Source organism: Ylistrum balloti, unplaced genomic scaffold, assembly GCF_031769215.1.
Source record: "Ylistrum balloti isolate Yb309-2 unplaced genomic scaffold, AGI_CSIRO_Ybal_v1 Utg370240, whole genome shotgun sequence".
NCBI lineage: Eukaryota > Metazoa > Mollusca > Bivalvia > Pectinida > Pectinidae > Ylistrum > Ylistrum balloti.
In genome coordinates, this window is record NW_026782195.1 from 1,761,905 (window position 1) to 1,785,107 (window position 23,203).

General features: G+C 34.6%; 2 protein-coding genes across 2 annotated transcripts; both read left to right on the plus strand.

The window, feature by feature from the left end:
- Positions 1 to 252: 252 nt before the first annotated feature.
- On the plus strand, positions 253 to 1,572 carry LOC132552188 (synaptonemal complex central element protein 2-like). The gene is made up of 3 exons (XM_060216336.1): positions 253 to 347; positions 726 to 939; positions 1,381 to 1,572. Exons 1-3 carry the CDS (start codon positions 253 to 255, stop codon positions 1,570 to 1,572), a joined length of 501 nt encoding a protein of 166 aa, XP_060072319.1.
- A 3,516-nt stretch (positions 1,573 to 5,088) lies between these two features.
- On the plus strand, positions 5,089 to 22,930 carry LOC132552189 (uncharacterized). Its single transcript, XM_060216337.1, has 29 exons — positions 5,089 to 5,131; positions 5,560 to 5,583; positions 6,720 to 6,865; positions 7,070 to 7,218; positions 7,387 to 7,579; positions 7,735 to 7,911; positions 8,133 to 8,278; positions 8,394 to 8,643; positions 10,050 to 10,228; positions 10,731 to 10,896; positions 11,310 to 11,579; positions 11,771 to 11,962; positions 12,166 to 12,383; positions 12,720 to 12,811; positions 13,308 to 13,432; positions 13,587 to 13,775; positions 13,918 to 14,038; positions 14,219 to 14,474; positions 14,662 to 14,824; positions 15,916 to 16,047; positions 16,599 to 18,833; positions 19,007 to 19,201; positions 19,555 to 19,710; positions 20,677 to 20,830; positions 21,052 to 21,212; positions 21,549 to 21,688; positions 21,785 to 21,893; positions 22,090 to 22,297; positions 22,668 to 22,930. Exons 1-29 carry the CDS (start codon positions 5,089 to 5,091, stop codon positions 22,928 to 22,930), a joined length of 6,852 nt encoding a protein of 2,283 aa, XP_060072320.1.
- Positions 22,931 to 23,203: the final 273 nt, after the last annotated feature.

Genomic DNA, 23,203 nt, shown 5'->3' on the forward strand with positions numbered 1-23,203 from the left:
TCTCTGGTGTTCACTGACCTGCTACGTCTGAGTGCATTATGATCGTCGCCAAATTTCCTTTTTATTAAATATCGTTTTCTTTACTTCAAATTTATGATTAGAAACAGGTGTTCGAGAATAGGGCATACGCTGCGGCATAGCTTCAATAAGATTGCGCACCACGTTTTACGCTATATAGGCGACTTGAACAGAGCCAGTGCAGTTTTTATTCTTTTGAAGTTGATATTTTTACAGATCAGCTTTACCGACAAAATGTTTTCACATGAAGAAAATCCTATTCAAACACAAAGATTTTCTGAAAATGCTGAAAATCCAGATTGCGTAAACCATGAAATTGTGCAGCAAAGGTATTTATTATTTAATATGCTCTAGGCTTTGCATTCTTTTAAAGTTGATAATCTTTATTATCCTTTCTTTTCGTTTTTTTTTTAGTTCCGAATGGTGTCATGTGACAGTTCGGGCTGGATTTTCTTAAGCTGCTCTCAGAGTAGTTATTCAATTTAACTGTTATATAATTGTAGTCTGACAAGTGTCCACCTGTGATCATCCGATATAGTGTACCTCTGATGTACCTCAGATGCTAATTCTTCAATAAAATTAAATTGATTAAATAGAAATTAAGAATCCGATGTAAAATGGAGACAAAAGTATTCATATTTATACATTAATCATATCGTTAATTTATCATCATACAACGGCATAGTTTGTTTGTTTGCTTTTTCCAGCAAGGCTACCGAAGGAGCGCCGATGGTACTGGTAAATGAAAGTGGTGACCAAGGATGTTCAAGCAAGTATAACGACACAGCTATTGGAATATCAAATGTAATGACCAGAGAGGACATTACCTCGGCAGCGAACGCACTTATTGATGACCTCAACAACAAAAGGAAACAAGATACACAACTCTTAGACGATTTCAAAAAAGCTCTAGAGTTACAGGTGGGTGGACTCACGTAAAAGTCTGCACCACAGAAAAAACGGTGAAATGACACTTGTATTATACCCTTAAGTTGTGATGCAAACTTTTTACGATCTGAATGCGTAGTAATGACAAAAATGATGAAAAGTAAAATTTTTGAAGTTTTGTATGGTGTAACGTATCAGCTGAAAAATAACACTGTTGGTAAGCAGTAGTTTGTCATCTACATTATGAACAAAATTAAGGATAATACTTGGATACACTGTAGAGTATTTGGTTATCTAGTACATCTGTGATCCACACAACTGTGATATAAAATTGACTGGTATAATTGGAAGTTTAATAAACTAATTTATACAGGAAATCTGTTCTAGTTCAAATTAAACAATTTGCTAAAAGTTTGGAAATTATGCAGATGTTTATGTCAGGATGTTTTATGTGAAATAAAAAAAATGTTTCAGGTTCAGAGGACCTGTGCTTTAGTTGAAGAGAAGATGTTTCATGTTTATGAAGAACAAGGGAAAGTTGTCCAAGAAAAACTCCAAGAACTATTCGCTGGTTTAGAGAGGATTGCTAAAACAGAGGCAGAGCTGGCAGAATTCAGGGAGGCATTACGGCTGTTGTATACCGATATAAACGCCTTTCCAGAATGATGTAATGTGGTTTTGAAACTGTTCATAATTCTCACAGATGATTTACAGCACACAATAAATTTTACTGTGAGAATTGTAGTGAATTGATCTTTTCAAAGCATGTATTAATATTGCGAAATTAATTTACTGCTGATTGCATAAAAGACACTATCTAATGCATATAACTTTTCAGTAGATACTTTTAGACTTAACTGCGTCTTAATACGCACTTCATAATAATTTCATTATTCTACCTCGTGACAATGTTTAATGTCATACGTTTAATAATATTATGCAAACATGTCTCGTAAATGTATCGGAGGTCAGTATCATGTACACATGTACTCGCATGCTCTTCAGATTTTGACTTCTGTTCAACATTTAGTTAGTTTTGTTTGCGGTCACATTCACCTAGATAATATTCTAAAACACTCGACACATTGCGAAATATAGACAAAGTATGCAGACCCTTCTGTTGTCTAAAATTTGCCGAAGAAATGGATAAAAGGACATGTAAAGTAAATGCTAATTCACAATATATATATTAGTTAGAGACTTGGTACGATTTGACATAAGAAATCAGTTTCGTCGTTTGAAAAGAAAAACATTTTGGTCAGTGATTTTACAAAGTAAGATGAAAATGCCGGCTGTCTCTTACACCTCATACGATCGATTAGAATTCCACGTGATGATAGAGGCGTGAAGATAAAGACGACCATTTCCTAAATGTTATACATTAATCAAGATATGATACTACTTTCATCTAATTGATTTCCAGATACAACGTTACGATTCCATTCTGTATGACGACCTAGAGTTTTATGATTTGTTTAAGAAAGGAACATGTCCGATGACCATGGCAGGACTTTTTATCGTTGCACCAACATAAACTTTGTCTCGGATTTGTATTACATATATATGACTAACTTCTGCCATCTATCTAACTATATTTATTGGAACCATTATGTGTATTTTTATGTTGCTTGTGTTTCAATTAAAGTAATTGGAAATAAGGAAGAGGGAGGGAGGGAGGGGGTGGGGCCTGGAATAATGTTTCAAGCCCAACAGTGCATCATACAAAGAGAATTATATAAGAAGAGTTAACATACTGATTCCCGTTCTTTTAAAACTTGTTATATTGTTATATATACCTCGTGATTCATTCTTATCTCGCTTTGCCCCAAACGGTAATTGAGATGAGGCCACGGCTTGTCGTCCGTCATTTTCTTTAAAAGACCTTTTCCGAAGGACCATTAAGTACAGGGTCGTGATACATGATTGGTAGATTACTGGGGGTGATGTCTGATAAAGTATGCAAAAACAAATGACTTTGATCAACACTTTATGCTACCAAGGGCAAAGTTGAATGAATACTCAAAAGACTTCTCATAAAACAAGAGGCCGAATATCAAGATATTTGGCTAAAACGTTTATTGGATATTGACCAACAAAGTTTGCGATATGAGATGGCCCACATCCATCGTCACAGGAGTCTAATTTGTTTAAAACAACTTCTGAAATAGCACATTTGCCAAGAATGACGATATTTGGCTTATCAATAACTTGAATTAAGACCGACAAAATTGCGAAAGGAAATGGTTTATACCCATATTTCAGGTCGCAGTGGTTAAATTTCGATTTTAGAAACAGCTGTTTAACCATAATGTTAGCATCAATATATTTAAGTAGATGTCGATACAACAGATACAATACATATAAGAAAAAATTGTGTTGAAAAAATCATGTCAAGTTAAAGTTGCATCCAAGGCATACGACCAACAAAGAACCTGAATATTAAAGTGTATTTTACCTTTATGATATTGTCCAGTTCTACACACGTCACAGTTGATAGATATCTTATTAAGTCATAAACCCAAGACACATTTTGTAGGCAATAAGGAAGTCCCACCAATGGATCAAAAATAGAATAGATGGGCACTAGTGCAGAAGTAGAATTTGATATTTCCTGTTGTTAGTTTTGTACATACTAAATTATTCGTTTATTGTTAGAAATCCAGATTTCGAATTCAGCATTGCTAGGTAATGATGATACGAGATGCCATATCCCTGTAGTAGAAAATTCAATTTAAACATAACACTACGTATGAGTATTATTTTTCTTCCTTTTTTATTGCATAAATATGTGATGTTTGGATTTCATCGGATAGCACTTCACCAAATTCTATAAGAATCACATCACTAAACTAGTCGGGTTTAATACCGTATTGTTAAAAGGTTTTAATGAATGCCATCCAACCTTTGCAATGTGGTACTATTGCTTAACTCTCTCTCGTATTGTATAAAGATCGGATATAAATTTGGTTCGCGACAACGGCTTTGGCGAACATACAAAATGTGACCTAACCATAAAACAAGTTTATAGTGTTTTATTAAAATTATGTGGAGATAAGGCATAAGAAGAGCTTTTTAAGAACTATTACGGAACTATTCTGAAATGACTTGTCATTATTTTTTTATAGGCAGAGACATTTTCTCAAGTGACACTGATTAACATTTAACCTATTAAGAAGACTCGTGCACAGCATGATTAACATGAAATCAAAATTCATGATTCGGGAATTTTGGACTGTTCGTCATATATCCGAGATATGTTGGTGTTTGTAAATAATGCTTTGGTATAAATGCGATAAAAAAGTTTTGATGTGATGAATGTCCACCAACACGTTTTGCAGAAATCGTTCTGAATTGGTTATATTACTTTGATGATTAGGTTTGGAATAGAAACTCCAATAACAAAACACGTGTTCAATGTATTAAGGTTATATATATCCGACTTTTTGAGACTTTGGTATTGAATCAATATGCAGAGATACATTTTCGAATACAAATGACATTTTTTATAATATTCGATCAACAATGAAAAAAGAAAACAATCCCATTTTGCCGAATAGCAATATGATGTCGAGTTGAAGTCATTAGTATAACTTTCTTTTGGGGAATTTCCGAAAATTTTGTGCGTTTCGGGTTAAAATGAGAAATCATCACCATTGGGCAAATCGCAAAACAAAGGTAACGTGATTATGGTGTCGAATTGAAAGCATTGTTGGGAAGAATTTCCGAAAAATTATGTGTGTCGAGTTTGAGAAATACGGTCAATAATAAAGTTGTGTTTGATCACGTGATGGAGCTGTGATATGTATTCCTGTCAATCAAATACCATGAATGTAGGAAAGGTTGTCAAACATAACTTAATTTTGACCTTTATTTTGTGATTAACAAACACATTTTCATCGTTCTGAAGCACTTGTTTTTCGTTGAGTTATTCAAACATAGATACTAAAAATTGTAACAATAGTTTAAAAACTGTTATGACATATAGGGTCAATATGTGCATTTCACACCAATGTATTCTGATGGAAATTTACCAACCCACTATTGTTCAAGACAAAGAAATGAAATACTTTTTTACCGTGGGAAATCTAAAAGTATAGCTAAGCTATTCCTGCAGACATAGATTGTGTGATATATAAGGACTGACCACGATGAACGGCTCTACATCCCATCGGTCTGTTCATCATGTTCCGAGTTCTGATGCTGGCGGTAGCCTTAGGGCTGTCTGGTAAGAGAACACTTTTTAACTTATTTATTTAATTTTTCAAAATGATTAGTATAATTTTTACAATTTTCTATTATTGAATTGATCAAAATTACCTTTAGCAATAAATTTTCCCTTGTAGATAATGCTATTGTTATGTACAATCATTGCTAGATATTATATTCTATTGTCACATTGAAGAGTTCGTCGTTTACTTGACATAGAATGTGTTCGAATGTGATATTCTATCAAATATACGCCAACTGAAATGTTAGTTATTTGCTGGTCAGATATTCCATTAAATGTTTTTTTCAATATCTTTGCATGATTTATCCTTCAAAAGCTAATTAAATAATAAAAAATGAACGTTTTACTATGAAGATTGAGATGTATTTTATATGTTGTAAGAACTATTCGAAGTTATCTGATATAAACGCATTTCTTACTTACAGCTGGTACCCAACGCCGAAAAGCAGGTAAATATTGTTTCATAATTGTGGGGTCTTATTTTTACGTACTTGTTATTTTTTCATAAAGGATGTTATTGCGATAGAAATTATTCGAATATTCGTCTGATTCAGTATTCGAATATTCGTTTTTATGTCGATTCCATAAGGTATACATGCTCGGGTAGCGTTTGACCAATAAAAAACAGAATAATTGTCTTGCTTATGAACTCGGTCTTATCATTTAAAACTCAAAATCAACATCGTTATTAAAACGTTTTAAATAATTTGTAAATAGAATAATTGTCACATTACTTTAGTGTAAATAATACAAAACTAACGTTAAAAATGGAATCCCAATTCGGTAAATTATGTTCTGTGCTTCGAACTAAACTGGAGTAAAAATTAATTTGAATGATCAACAATACCTCGTATCGAATTCGGCAAAGAGTTTCTCTCGTGACCTGTCCACTTGACCATAACTCATCGCAAAGTACTCGTCGTCGACATAGCAAATAAAATGTCTATATATGTCTTTATAACTTTGGTACTCATATTTTCGGAGTACTCTCCGTAAACGTTTCACTGATAAGACATAATTAAAAGCTGATTGAAGTGACCGACAGCGCTGTACAAGGGAAATTTTCCAAAATATCACAGGTACGGCATTGATCCTTATTGTTTTTCGCGCAACTTACCTGGATAGGATAATTACTGTCAGAACGAACTGTACAGGTACGAAACGTTCAACGGAAAACGTACGTTGTTGTTTTATTCAAAATGGAAATCGGAGAACGGAGACAGAACAGATGATCTGTTCGAATATCATGAACATATAAAAATATCGCTCTGCTTTTGTTACCACAGTTTAATTTTTGGTTTGACATATGCTTTCCTTTCCAAGATAATTAGTTTTTCTATCTATATTAGTGTGCAGATATCTTACCCTAGAGTGACTGCAGTCACTTAGAAGAAAACGACTGTATTTTGTAGTTTATTCATTGTATTTGTATCTAATGGTGCTATTCATGTACTAAAAATATGTAGGGTTTGTACTAACTATTGAGCAGAGAACTGTTCTAACGATTTTGGTGAAATAGAATACATTTTCTGTGTAAGAGAACATTTGGTAGCTTAAACATGTATCAATATCTTTTCTTTGTCAGCTTATGTCCCAAACAAAGAATACTGGTATGACTATGAAACACAGGTGGTAACAGGTATTCCAAAAGGCAGTAAGATTTATTCCGGACTCAAGTTAAAGGCCACTGCAAAGTTACATTTTGAAACAGCTGCAAAGGTTTTGGTCAAGGTAGGTATTTATAATACTGAATGATACAACATGATATGGTAATATGTAATACAAATTACACACAACACGTGAAATAAAAGCTGCATTCAAATGAATTTAGCGGATAGTTTCGCGTTTAACAGAAAACGAACGCATCTCTTTACCATGTGTATTTGTGACACACTGACAATGTAATTCATGCAAATATCAAACTCACTTTTATAGTTTGAAGATGTTGAGATGTACAAGATCAACGATATGATTGATGGTCTTGATCCAACAAGGCAGCAAATTCCGGAAGAACTTTTCCAACAACTCTCAGGACCGGAAACAACAGATATGGCGCATAAGCTTGCGATGCCTTTGAAATTCAGGTTTGTCACTGTATACAATTTTATTTGGTTTGAAAATGGAATCCGAGTATTCGTATATTTTGTAGCTTTTGTAGCGTTTTAAATGTATAGTTGCAGTTTTTCGTATCTGACACCCCTTTTACCATTTGAATAATTTTAGACATTACCCAATCGTATTTTTCTTTTTAGCTATATTCGAGGCCACATCAGCGACCTGCAGAGTGACCAAAATGATCCATATTGGTCTATGGATATCAAACGTGGGTTTCTCAGTTTATTGGAAGTGAACATGGACGAGCGCCAAACACTTGATAAGCCATCCCCATTAAACAGCGATAATCAGATGACACCTGACCAGAGCGAGTTCTACACTGTTCTTGAGGTAAACTTCTGTATTTAAAAAAAATGTCATCATACTAACGATTATTGCAATAAGTTCAGTGATTATTTATTCTAGAAGTGAAATAATATGAATTTTACATAATCGGCATTATTTCTGTTTTTTAATAATATAAATATTTTGAACATTTTTGTTAGCCAAGTGTTGCTGGTGAGTGTGAAACTTTGTACAGACGGATGCCTGTCGTGACATCATACATGGGCCCCTATATACGACTAAACAAGATTAGAAACTACAACAAATGTGTGAATCGTCCAGTGTTCACAAACACCATGTTCAACGAATTTGTATGCGCTGAGTGCGAGAAGGATAGGGTAGGTGTATTTAAAAAACATCACAGCTTTAATAACATTGCAAGTAACCTGAAGCTAATCCTTGAGTACAAAATACATGTATAATTAAAGATCATCCTGACATTGTTGTAACGTGAATATTTTTCCTTTTTGAATTGTGACATACAAAGAAACGCTTTTAAAAGTATAAACTTGTCTAAGACAAATATGAGAGAGTTTATGTTATTGTGTTCATTGATTAGACGGAACCGTTGAGATCGACATCCGAGGTGTATTACTATCTGAGAGGTGTGGATAGGAGCTTCATCATTGAAAGTGCCATTGCAGAGAGTCAACATATCTACACACAATATTCTGAAGAGGGAGGCAGTGTCGCCACTTTCATCAAGTAATATATTTACTACTTTATATATTTATTGTACTGATATGAATATCTTTCTTGGCGTTACATGCTATTTGTTTGGAACTGAATCATGTATATAACTTTATTTCTACTCCTGCAGCCAAACGTTGATGCTGACCAAGACAAACGATATCTCCGAGCCAATTCCATCCCTTCAGAACCCAAAGAGCCACCCATACAATCTACGGTCTCAGGTAGTTGATATGAAGGACCCGAAAGAACAACAGTGGAAATTAAGACAATATGATTCTGAGACTCAAGATAACGCTGATAGATGCGAACCAACGTCGTGCACACCTGCGGGATCAGAATGTAGACCGCCTGCCGAGCAGGAACGAATAGAAGCGAAGGTAAGAACGGAATCATATGCTTGCCTGTAATACCCTCCTTACCAATACACGATACACGATTATGGCATTACTATCACTTCCTTTTTAACCATCCGATGTGTCTTTACAGAAAAAAAACAAAATGCTCAAAGTTATGACTGATAAACCTTATAGATAAAAAGCATTTATAAGCTCTTGGTTTCTTTTCAATTTTGATGTGTTTACGTTATAAATTCCGTCAACGTCAACATCTATGTTTACGTATTGGTACCACAAGGTAAGATATAACAAACCACAAAATTGAAACGACGAATTTTCTGTGAAATACGATCTTTACACACATATGGTTCCCACCTTTATACCACTAACACACTTATGATTAGAGACGACTTGCGTTTACAGTACGATACATATGTATTATGATCTGAAGGTTTTGGAATTCTTATCTTCATAACTTGAATTTGTACTGATGGGCCAATGGCTTAAAGTTTTGAAAAATCTTGAATATTGAATTTGCCATGAAGTATCAGAGTTCGAAATACTGCAACAGGCTTTGAGTTTTGTAATCAGGTGGATACTGAAACGGTGCTTTAAGAATTGTGAACTAAATGTTTGTAAAAGTAATTTTTGGCGTTTCCTATTTTACAAGGTTGTCCTGTTTATTTGTATTAAATTTTTTGTTAATAGACTTTGCATTCCCTTGGGATTTCTTCTATAATAAATACATATCTGCTTGTCTTTTTTTTGTCAAATTACAGCTAATCTGAAACAATGGAATTTCTCATGTGTATTATGTACAAATTATTTTCCAAATATTTATTTATTTATAAACTAAATATCATAGGTATTCCTAATATTCTATCGGAAATCTCAAATATTGATTCCAAGAGAATTTTTCAAATGTAAGGTCGAAAAAGGTATAAGATTATCATACTAACCGGGCCTTTTCGTTTAAAAAGAATATAAAACTGAAATTCACGTTGTACCAACAGTCTGACAACATATTTATTCTATAAGAACTACCATGATCTTCGATGTATTTCTACCGCTACATGTACAAGAAATAGTTTTTACTTAACTGTTCGTCCTATATTTCTTTTTGTACTTTTGTCTGTGCGTGTGCGTGTGTGTATGGTGTATTTTTTGTTTGTGTGTGCAGGATCGTACTTGGCCTTCAACACTTTCGTGTGTGTGTGGTGGTGCGTAGGGGGATGTTATGATTGCCCGTCAGGGATATGTTTCAATAAATTACAGAGCAATAAAATACAGAGCAAATAAGCCATGCAAATAATAATTTTCGGTAATTTTGATACTATATCTTCATTATATGTAAAACTTGTATATTCAATGGAAGGTACTTTTGATTTCTGTAATTTAAACATATCATAGCAGCTAGTAAGTGCTTTGTTCTTTTATATTCGTTTCAGATCCAAAAGTTGTTGAATTCACTATCCGCATTAACGGAGCATGAAGTTAGAGAAGAAGCTACAACACTCCTTGCCAAAATATTGGTAGAATTCCGTCAAGCTGATTATAATGTTTTAATGAAGTTTTGGACTCGCTATGGAAATCCATCAAGTACAGACCCGTCAATGATCCGCATCAGGTCAGTTTCATTTTAATTTTGTTGCAATACCTTGTGAGTAATTTATATACGGCTCTCGAACCGTGCCACCATCTTGAAAATCTTTAGCTACTCTTTCAATGTAAAGTTGTATCGAGATAGGACTTTCATTTATGAATTGTTTATGTTGTTATGATGTCCTTGTCTGGAAAAAGGACACGTGCCGCATTCAAGATGGCCACATGAAAATATTTTTTAAGCTACTTCGCTTTCAAAGAAGGAAATTTTATAAATGGCCTTCAGCAATGAGATGTGTATGGTACAGAGATAGTCCCTTATCTTGTCCATGGTGGCTGTCAAAGCCCCCTGTTTGAAATCTTGATATCGATCCTTCTCCAGAAGATATTGTTGTAAAAATAACATAAGTAGAGCGCTATTTCCGTCAAATTTTCTTCTTCATGAAAACTTCGTTGCTAACTCATAGAAATATGGTTTTGATGAATTTTGATTTAGTTTGCATTGGTATTAAAATATTTTTCTTCAGAAAAATTCTGATTGATATAATGCCGACAGCCGGTACTCCAGCTGCTGCATACGTCATGGCAACTGCAATCGAAGCCACACAAATGACAGAATATGAGACAGCCATGGTTCTTGGTAATCTAGCCATATATTCTTTGCCGGATATTTGTGTTGCGAAGTGGATTCAGGTAAATTTATGCAATTGGTGATATTTTAATGGCTTATTAAGGACTGTCATTATCGATGTTTATTTTCTAGATAATATTTTTAGTGTGAATATAAGTGATCTGTTAAGTAAGACTTAAGTAGACTTTCATGCCGTCATCAGAGACCTGTATTGTCACTTACTCGGGTAGTTAGGTCTCTGATGTCATTGTTATTTTATAGGCCATTCATCCTTATGCACAGTAAATACATGTAACTATCATAAACATCTAACATAAATTAAGAATTTGTGACCGATTCTTTTATTAGATTTATAAATGCTCAGAACAGAGTATGATGGTTTGATTAAAAGAAAAATAATATAAACCTGTGTGTTTTACACAAGTATTTTTGTGTTTGATACACTTGCTTATGGAATAACATTTATATATTGTAGAAAATCGTAAAACTCCCATGGATTGATCAACACCAAGATACTAAGATAGCTGCGTGGCTGTGTATGGGCGCTGTGGTGAACAAAATCAACACACAGCATGAGAAGAAGATGATGGAGATCAAGAAAGAAAAGGCATTGCTTAAGAAAGTAGAACGGTCTGAAAATCCAGGACCAATCAAGAGAGAGTTGAAACAGAAATTGGCGCAATACGAATCGAAGTTGGAAATGAAAGCGAATTTAATGAGTGGTTTAAAAGAAGAGTTCCTACAGGTATTATATAATTTATGCCTTATCTAAACCATTTTGCCAGTCATTGAAACGGCACAAGATTTATCTTGAAATGCGTCAGGCTACATCATGTTGAAACTTTCAATGTTATCATTTTTTTGTGTTAGTGTCTGTTCTTTTTTTATGTCCCCTGTATTCATGCTCTTACCAACATAATATTTTCATGTTTATAGATGACTCAAACACTCCTTCGATCTAATGTGGAAGAAGACAATATTATGGCTCTGAAAGCTATTGGAAACGCCGGTATTACTGAATTCCTTCCAGACCTCAAAAACATCATCTATGACAAATCGAAGCCATATATTCTTAGGTCACAAGCAATGTTTGCTTTAAGAAAAATGACTTCCATCGAACCAGAAGTTGTAAGTTATAACATATTATTATGAATAGTTTTCTTTTAATATAATTATTTAATTTACTCTTGCCTTGTTTGGTTTGTCTATTTGTTTGTTTTTTTATTGTCCTTTGGTATCCACTTCATGTTTCTTTGGAGAAGACATATACAGTATCATTTTATTTTCAAGAATACATATACATATTCCTATATTTACTCTTATAACTACAGATAAGAAAAATGCTGCTTCCGCGATACTTCGACAAAACTGAACCAGAACCTATCAGAATAGTGGCATTTTATGTGTTTTTCACCGCTCACCCGCCGAGGCCAATGCTGGAAATGGCTGTACAGTATCTTAACCACGAAACAAACCCAAACATTGGAACATTCGTATACAGTCTCCTTGAACAATACTCTAATAGCTCTGACCCCTGCATGATGTCAATGTAAGTAAAACGCAATTGTTACATGTAATAATATGTTTTTCTTACACTTTAATCATCACTTAAATTATCACTGAATATAAAGTGTAACCATCTTACTACAAAACATTTCAACAACCAATATTTTGTTGTATTTAATGCTACTTGAAAGTGTAATTTGCTATGTACAACGAGTTATATGATTTTTTCATGAAGGACGATGATATCGTGTGAATCAATCGCACACAGAAATCCACAAAACTGTAAATAGTTGCTAGTACAATTACCTATTGTCAGTATATTATTTAACAACACTGGTGTTGTATTTATTATCTGTATTGTTTTCTTTATTATCAACAGGGTGAAGAATTCAACGTGGGCCATGCGTTTTGCCAATAAATATGATCCTAAGTATCATTATTCAAGATATATGCACGCTTCTGTGAATGACGGTTAGTAATTTTCTTTATTTGTAGAATATAACTAGAAAAATCCACAAAAATATCAGTATTTACAGTCCAAAACGTCTCATTGGTCCTGAGGTCTGGAGACATTTTAATTAGAGACGTTTACCGAGTATTTCTTATCAAGTTTATTTAGTTTATAACTATTGCAACTAGTTATAATGATTAAGTTCTGATGACCACATCAGTTCTCGAGGTACACAGAGAATCGAACCGCTGACGCCTCTGTGAAAGACTCAGACTAAGATACTAAACCACCGAACTACCCGATCTCCCGTGATCAGTGCATCAGATTATTACAGCCAGTTAGCTACTGCATTTTTATCAAACATATCAATCTTGTTCGGAAATCTCTAAACAAAACGAAAAAGGGAAAGAAATCATCACTGAGCACTTATGACGTTCGGATCAGTTGTCACCATTAGTCATCACGGATATGAACGTTAAAATAGATCTATATATTTCGACATCATTCGTCTTTCAGACAAATTGAAAACCAGTGTAATGATGGACTTAGGCTTCCTTTCCTCATCAAAGGAGTTCATACCCACTTCTGCTGCTGCAAATTTCCGTGCAAACATTCTGGGTCGCCATATTGATGTCATGGAGGTATTCTTTTTTTTTTTGATATTATCTGTTATGTTATGTAAGCTTTTCACTTACTTGGTTCGCTTGTACTTTATTGAACATTTTAATATATTAATGTGACAAAGACCAATCATCACAAAATTGTAATGAAAACACTTACTGTAAATTTGATCAGGCCGGATACAACTCTGAAGGTATTCAGAAGTTACTTAGTAAAATGATGGGGCCATACAGTGTTTGGATGAAGGGTCAATCTCCATTTGATATGCTTGAACCGCTGCCACAGTCAGGATCTAATGATGACTGGTCAAGCTTAGATGACAACAGAGAAGACCAGAATAACATACGTGATATTCACCAGCAGGTAAAAGAGTGCCTCCATTCAAACTTTAAAATGAAATATCAACATTGCAATTTCGATATTTTAAATATGTCGTTGATAAAGTGGAACAATTATGATGTATTGTTAACATATTTGAACGTCTAACCCTTTCTTAATTTTACAGTTGAATGTTTCTCCCCGCCAGTCACCAGATACAGAAGGGCATATTTACTTCAAATTCTTTGGAAATGAAGTTAGTTACATTCCATTTACTTACAAGTTCATCGAAAGGTTGCTACGACAAGGTATGTAGCTTCACATATTTTTTCACGTCATGCATATCAATAATTTTGATTTATGATAACGGTATCCTATGAAATTTGAGTTGTCTGTTATATATAAGTTTAATATTATCTTAGGTGTCGCGTGTCTCTAATAAAAGTAAAACATCAAATAGATCTATGAGTGCTTATTTGAATTTGTAGGCAAAATCCAGTTGCCGGTACATGAAGAGGAACTTAGAGTGGGGACCAATCTAAATCTTTACAAGTCATATGTCTTGTATGATGCTACACATATGTTTGCATCTGAAGCTGGTTTCCCAATATGGATGAATATGCATGGTTCTACCTTCATGAAAGCCGAAGGGACATTTTCAGTCATGGCTACTCCTTCTTTATTCAAGAATAGCAATGGCAATTTCCAAAGAAAAGTTGAGGCATCTTTCCACATTCACCCAAGGTAATCATTCAACCACTGCGACGCAATTTTAATAATTTGTTTGTATAACATATTATCTTTTTTCTCTATGTTCATAAAAATGTTGTTTAGTTATTACAACACGTCTACATATATCCGTAGGTTAGCAAAGCACGTAATGAACTGCACGTTTTAAAATCTCAAAGCGGATCCATATGAATACTTTCAGTGCTGCCATGGAAATGGAAGGAACGATGATGGTAGACGCGTTTTACTTCAAGAGTGGGGCTGCAGTACGAGGTGCAATGCAGGCAGGATCACCACTGCACTTTCACTACGGATATGACGCCAAGGAAAACAAATTTTACACAAACTTTGACGTTTCAAACTTGGTAAGATTTCTTTATTTAGAATGTCATTAAATGTTTATTGCCAGTCTACCTTATAGTATTGGCCTAACGATGTTACGGTTTTAAGATTAGAAAATATTTTTAGAGGGCATCGGTAAAGGACATAAAAATGTCACTAACTTGCATACATTTCGTCAGATTACGTTGATGTTAAGTTGTTTTAATATTTAGTCATTACGCTCCAGCAATGTTTCTGTTTTAAATCACAAGATGTCTCGGCTAATTCGATATTCAAGGAATTGTTCCTGTATCACGATTTTCGTGGAAGATGTCGACAAACAAAAATTACATCACAAAGTCTCGAGATATGCAGATTGAGGAAGATTACGGGAACGTTTCACGGTCGTCATAATAATTTCTACGAGATATTCAATTTTACATGAAGCTGGGCGTGTTTGATGGTTCGGTTGTTGTTTACCTTGATCTCATTTTGAAATGCTACACAACAGGCGAGTGTTGTCGATGAAGCAGAAGACGCTCACCCTACATGAATACCTTGTGTTATTCTTCTTTCAAGAGTTTCCATAAAAAACTCATTGTTCATTTTTGCCCTTGTTTCATCGAAGTTGTGTTTGAAATATATTTCCGTTGATATTTTGATATTTTCTTTATTTCTTTGCCCTCCAACCTGCAACAAAGTTGCGAAGCGTTCTGGAATCAGGAAGTCTGTCCTTCTGTGAAAAAGTACTTTTCGGAGCAACTCCTACAACTTCTTGTGAAATTATCTTTCTTATGTATTCAGCACAAACTGAAATTGCGATCATATTCGCATTTATTTTCATCCATAAAACCATACAGCAATTGCGAAATATGTAATTACATCTTAAATTAATTACATTTGAAGCACTGGCGGGGTCTTTCATGTGAAAGGATACCAGAATACCCGAAGGAAACCAATATGATAGTTCGAAGAACTGAACCCCGGGCGTCTAGCCAACCACCAAATGAAAAATTGAACTTATGGGTGATTGTTTAGAATAAGTACCTTATAGTTATCCTCATGGCGATAGTTACAGTAATATCGTTGACATCGTAAAAAGTAATTTACACCACGCTTTTTATATCCCTTGCAGAAAGAAAAGTTTATGAAGCTAGAGCTGAAGCCGTTTACTTTTGTACGGAAAGAACCGTTTGATATACATCATTGGCCGACCTTACCCGAAACCAAAGACATTGATGTTGCAGAGAATGCGGTTTTAGAAACGGTAAGCATTACAAATGTTTTTTTGCTTTATTACACATTCATCAGATGGTGAGGGTTTCAAATCTTCTTCCGTGGTCCATGGTCTGTCGTCCGTCGTCCGTCCGTGAACCATTCTTCCTCTCGCTATTTCTTGGGACGTACTCAAATTTTATGTTGCCTCTTGGTTACTTGTTGAGTTCGTTTGGTTTGAGAACTAACCAAGAAAACACCATGGTCAATAGACAGGTCTTGGATCATTACAATGAAAGATTCTTATGACCGTGGTTTTAGAAACACTGGATGGATCTTTTTCAAATTTCATATGTAGCTTCTTTATGGTCCCTGTTTTGTGAATCTTTAATTATGAATTATCAAATTCAAGAGAAAATATCACAAATTTTGAAAGAAGAAATAGGGACCAAACAAAGATGGGCGTCATGCAAGATGCCTCTAAAATATCTTGTCTTAATGTATTTGATAATTTGAAATGATGAAATAGCTTTCTTAATTTTAATTTAATCTTAATTTTATCTATAATTGAACTTATTTATTTCATGTGTTTACAATCCTAAGGTATCAGAAGAATACGGGAATCATGAGTGGGGACTTAAGTTTGCTATGAATGGGCAAAGGGTAACAAGAAATTTTCTTCCTACCATTCCTTACTGTCCATTTTCTGGGAAACAAATGCTGTACTTCACAGTCGCGCCAGGATTGAGCCCACCTAATAAATACCAGTTGGAGTTCATGGTCCATAAAAATCATGTTACAGACTGGTCCTCTTCCGAACAATCTAGCGAACAAGATGAGGGATATCTCAGTTTTTTTAATGTCTTGAATGTTTTTGGATCCGATGATAGCTCTGCACCTCAAAGAGAAGGTAATTCACCTAATAATCGCCTGCAACACATAATAGAAAAAATGAGAAGCAAAGTACCAATATTGCAGGGAGGAGAGAAATACGCATATTCGCTAAAGTTGACTGGGATAGGAAGTAGTCCGATACGACAATATAATCTGGAAGCGCTTTTCCAGAAAAGTAGCGATGAACATGAATCACATCATATCAGCTTTTTATTCAAGAGATCGCCGTATCCACAATGGGAAACTGCACCATTCCAATGGGATATGGATGTTAAGGTGACATTCCCAAGAGTTCACATTGACCCATCGAAACTGATTGATCCCACATATTTGGAAGAACTTGAGAAACAGATTATGTTGTATGTTAAGGAGGACGGCAAACATCATATGACCCACAGAATTAATGACGTGCTTCCTGTGTATCAAGACATGGTCATGACGAAAATGCAAAGCCTGACCTATTCGAAAACCTTAGTTGATAGTCTGGTACAGGACATTATTAAGAAAACGGAGGAGTCAGCCGATCCAGTTTTGAAGAAATTGATAAAGTTAGTTGAAGAACAGAAAAAAATACTTCATTTGTTTAAACAGTTGAAACACGAGATGTACGATAAAAAGTATCTCAAAGAGAAGGAAAACAAATATTTGTCATTGATTCATGGAGCGAAGTTTGCTGCTGATATCCTAAATCAAGAATTAGACAAGGTTCAAGGAAATAACAATGATATAAGAAAGCCCGTGCTTGTTAAATATTCGGTATATAAACAGCAACAGATATTGAGGAAATTGTTGAAAATGTTCACTTTCTTGAAAGACATGCTTCCAGTACCAACACAGGCTGATGTGAAAGATAAACTGAAAGCTGCTGAAATTCTAATGCACCAAATGGTACAAAAAGAGGCCCAGGTGATGCTTCCAGATTCACGTTATCCAGAGTTGAAGGAGCAACAAGATCGTCTCTTGCTTGATTTGCTGTCGCCAACTACATCTCCAAGACTTCAAGATGTGAGCATGTCTGATGTTATAGGGGTAATAAAGAAAGTAGGCACAGTAGAAAGAAAGATAAAAGTCGCCGTCATTGGAGGAACAGTTATTCCGAAAGCAGCAGCATATCATATTCTCGAAGCTGTTATTCTTCAAAAACAGGTTATAGAAAGCATGAACATAAAGATGGAACTTGTTAAACAGCATTTTAAGGACGGCCACATTCCAGCACCACAGCCTGATTTAAAACAGAATTTCATCTCTCAAAAAGAAGTAATGAAATCACAAGTCTGCTGCTTTTCAAAGATGTTGGCTCATCTCATCTCAAAAGATGAAGAGAGTAATATGCTTTTGCAAGTTATTCCAAGCACTGAGCATCCGCAACTCCAGAAACTTATTCAGGTGACACTCGTTCAACCAATGGTCTCTGTTAAACTTGAAAAGGTTAGGATGTCGACCTTTCGTTCAGGACAAAGGAATGACGACGAGAAATTTCATCTTCTCCACGAAAGCATGCAACACCTTAAAGAAATAAAAACGAAATTAGAAGAACTTATGGATATGCCAAACACCTTATCACCGCAGTTGTTACAAATGTCTGCAAAGATAATGCAAAACCAGATGAAATTACTCGAACAACTTAGAGAAAATATTCGCAGACTATCAGTTTATCGATCGGTGATGTCAGGAGAAGTACATCAACCACTGAAGACTCTAAAAGACAGTGTAGAAGATATGTATCTCGAACAACTGAAGTATTTGAAAAAGGCATTGTCTACTTTTCACAAGAGATATCTGCCGGACACTGATTCAGACTCCGTGGTGCGTAGTCAGCCAGATTCGAGAATGCTCAAGAGCAAGACACTTTCAAGAGATATGGAATACCCACAAAGACTTTATTTGGAGATGAATGCACATGTAGGACCTGATAATGGACGTACCAAAGTGTTGACGATCGAGGCGAGTATCTTATACTCAATATATACATTATTTTATGGGATACGAAACATCGCGAATTATATATAGATATATATATATTCACGTACCGAAATGAATATACGGAAAGTCGATTTACATAATACTTATTTCCTTGACCATATTCCATTGTATTATTTCAATTTATGCTTGTGTAGATGATTGGAAAGAAATCACTGGCGCAGATATTTTGGGAAAAAGATCAGTCGTCACCTCTAGTTAGAGACGAAGTCGTAAAGAAGTACCTCAGTGCAAAAGAAAGTGGCACCGAAGAAATCACGAAGCCATACAAAATATTGGACGAAGAGCTTAACACTTTCCGCCACTTCCACTTTAGCATTGACTACAATAAGGTATCAGTTTCTGTAAACATACGGTTATAGGGATAAAGACATGCGATCTCTTTCTAATTAATACATTTTATATCATTACGTTTAAAAAGAATGTATTTTAAATCCGAATAATGCATCACTAATATTTTTATAATCTTATTAATTTCATTCTATCAAGCGTTCAAAATGTATCAGTATCAAAATAAACATTTTGTATGATATACATGTTAAAAATCATTTGCTCTGAGTATCGAAAGCATATAACCAATATCAACAAAACATTGAACTTTGTACAATTCTGGTAAAACTCCAATCCTCCAATCATTGTCAGCTATTCATTTAAATTACGATATTGTATCAACTTTGCTTTTCAGGATGAATTCCCCGATTACCTACAACTGTACTTCTGGCGCTACCGAGAATTCTTGAAATACAAGATGTTCCATCACATGAGGCAATATTTCCCGGAAAAGACATACAAACCTAATTATATGGAGCTTATTTTGGATATCGAAAGGAACAACTATCAGGTTGGTTACACTAAACTTACAAAACAAATGCTCCCATATGAACTATGCCTTGTTAAACATCAAATGTGTCGTTTTAATTTCAAGTAAAGATGGTATGATTTGAGATGTCAAGTCAAATTAGCGCGTAGCTAAGTTGTTCAGTGTCATGGATTTATGTTCATATTTTACAGGAATAAATATTGTGTTCTATTGTAAAGACTGCCCAAAAGATACGCAGGTGAATAGCACCTTTCATTAAAATTTCAACAGAATCAGAAACATTTGAGCCAAATAAGGAATTAAAATGTATCATACGGTGGCTTCGTTCTTGGAAGACTCGTTAGCGATGCAAAGGACCTGAATTGTAAGAAATTAAGAGGCGATAAAGGAAAGTCAATAATTCAATACATTAGCATATTTTTACTTTGTCTGATGATTTGAAAAGAACATATGTATATTCTGAACCGTTCCACTATTTGAATAATAAAAACGTATCATGAAAACCTCGGGGCCAAGAAAACATCATAATTTTTCATTGAAATAATTTAAAAGGAGGCTAAAAGCCGATATCATGTTTTTTCTATAAATTTCAAACTTTGAGTTATGTATCAAGATACAATCTACCTGGTGAAATTCAATATGCCTCATTGACAGAAGACGCATTCCATACAAACTCGGGCAATATGACTTACATAATCCCAGTAAAATGGTTTTAAATTAACAAGTTTCTTTTATATTTACTTGTAGAGTAGCCGATGACAATGTTTTCCACAGATCGACTTGTGGATCTACCGTTTTAACGTAAATGTATTAAAACACCATGCGATACGGAAATGTAAATGCGTAAATACACAGAAATTTAACATGATTAGCAGAAGTCATTTTGTTGTTTGAAAATATCGGTCTTAAGGGATGTTCAAGACATGTGGACAAACTATAAGAGCAACTGTTATACTTTATTCTTTACATCCGATTCTTTACTTTAAGATGAACATGGATATGTTGACTCGTGGTGAAATTGACAGATTTCGGGGAATCCTGATGCCTTTCTCTTGGAAATCATTACTTTCATCTCTGCAACCAAAACCTCTCCAAAATAGCATTGTTCCGTCACCACTGCACATCAACACCAAACTATCGGGTATGAGAAATGATATTTGTATTGATACCAAAATGTTATCTTATACAGCAAACTTCATTTTACAATGATTTCTGAGTGATGGTATTCGTTGAGGCAATGCATTAATGGAGTTAGATTATTATATGACAATTAAAAAAGATAAGTGAATTTGCAATGCTGGCTGATTAAGATAACTGTAAGAATTAATCCTCCGGGTTCCTTCTTGAATTTCATGCTTTCAGGTGTATGTGAGATTAAAAGGAATATGTTGACGACTTTGGATGCGATTGAATACAGTATCCCTGACTCTAAAGGATGCGATGTCGTTCTGGCTATGGATTGTTCCTCTTCAACCGAATTCGCTGTCAAAGCAAGGAATATTAATTCAGATCCTGCGAAGAAGGTGAATTTATTCTTAATGTCGATGAATGTTGAAAAGTTCAAAGACTAAAAATCAAAGAAGCAGCACGCATTCGATTTATATTTACCCTAAGCAATAACAACACATTTCCATAGTCAAACATATAGAATGGACCTTATTGAATAACATTTTTGTTTATTTGAAATTTACCTCGATAGCATAACGAAGCAAGTCACACATTATACAGCTTTTACACACTAAACAGTCATCTCCCTATATATTAATGAACATTTTTCAACATCCTATATGTATACACTACCTTTTTTCAGATTATCATATTAAACATCATTTTCACTTTATATTCATTCCTTTCGGAAGGCGGTGGTAGTAATGGTTGAAAATAGGAAGATTGAAGTGATCCCAAGAAACAATGTTTTGGTGATGAAAATTGATGATGTCGAACAGACCCTTTCAGACGATAGTCCATATGTGATTGAAAAAGAGGACAGAGAAGGAAGGTAGTTGCCCTTTTCAGTTTCACAAATACATGAATAATGGAAATCATATTGACAATAAAATTTAGCAGAAAACATAGTAACTTATTTTCATTGCAGACACCAACCGACTCTTATTGAAATATTGAAGAGAGGACCCCGGATATATGTGAATGTACCTATTCAAGGAGCCCAGATTGTCACCGATGGAGATCATGTATCAATAAAAGTATGCAGATTTCCGTTTATTTCAAATACAAAAAATTCGAATATATATATTCTTTAAAAGTACTTTAAAAGTTTTCTTATTCAAATGAATAGTATATTTTAACTGTTTTACATTTGATTGATAACTATATGACCTTACATAATTCTACGCATGTAATGACTTTGTAATGAAAATGTACATTTTCTCATCCTTTAAGGTATCGTCATTCTATTACTCTAAAGTATGTGGTCTTTGTGGCGACTACAATGGTAACCCAGGCAATGATAACAAGGACCCCCAGAAACAGTCTCAAGCAAACTCTGCATGTCTGTTAGCTAGTTACGTTATCTCAAATGGCCAGTGTGAGGCTGCGGACGTCAAACGCGAATGCAATCAAGCCATTCCTAGCCTGTTTTCAAAACCAGGTAAAGCCCGAATTGAAAACGATTTTATTTTTTTTTATCATTTGGATTCATAGATTCTAGCTTCAATTGTTTCAATGTTTTATTGCAATTTTTTTCTGTGCAGTAAGGCTTCAATAAAGGCATAGGCAAACCATCGACATAGGAAATATCTTTGTATTCAGATATACAAATTAGATGTTTTGAACAAGAGCTTAGGACATTTTTATCAGTATCATTCGTAATGCGTGTGGCATAACAATGGTTCAGTAAGTACAAATTCACTTTTCTTGCTGATGTTTATTTTTTGTATGTAAACTTCATGATAAGCTATTTTCACATAGTCGATACTATTCATTGATTTTATTGATGAATATTTTTTTCTACATTTTAGCATCATGCCGTTTGGAAAAGAGGACAGAAGTCAGAACAAATTTGGACAAGATATGCTTCTCAAAACGGCCAGTGGATAAATGTGTTTCTGGTTGTCGACCACAGAACCAAAAGCCAATACGTATGCAAATGATCTGTAAGAACAGGCAAGATCCAAGGGCGGAGGAGCTCAGACAAACGAGTCACCAACGGGTGCTCACAGAGTTACGCGACCAATCACATACTGACATAATGCGACTACTGCAGGACGAGAGTTGCCTGTAAATGATCTTCCCCAGACAAACTTGCTCGAAATAATGGACTCTTTGTTACACACTTATTGCTTTTCGCTTTCACGTTTTGTTGCTTTTAACGTGCTTCTTTTATTATCCAAGTTAGCACTAGAATCTTAACTTCGCAGTATATATAGCATTCTTATTTTCTTACTATCGTATGTTTATTAAGTACCAGACATGTTTCGCTTAATCGATAATGGTTTTTCAACTTGAGTTTTAATTATGAAGTTATATGTCAAGGATATTTTTGGCGACTAAATAG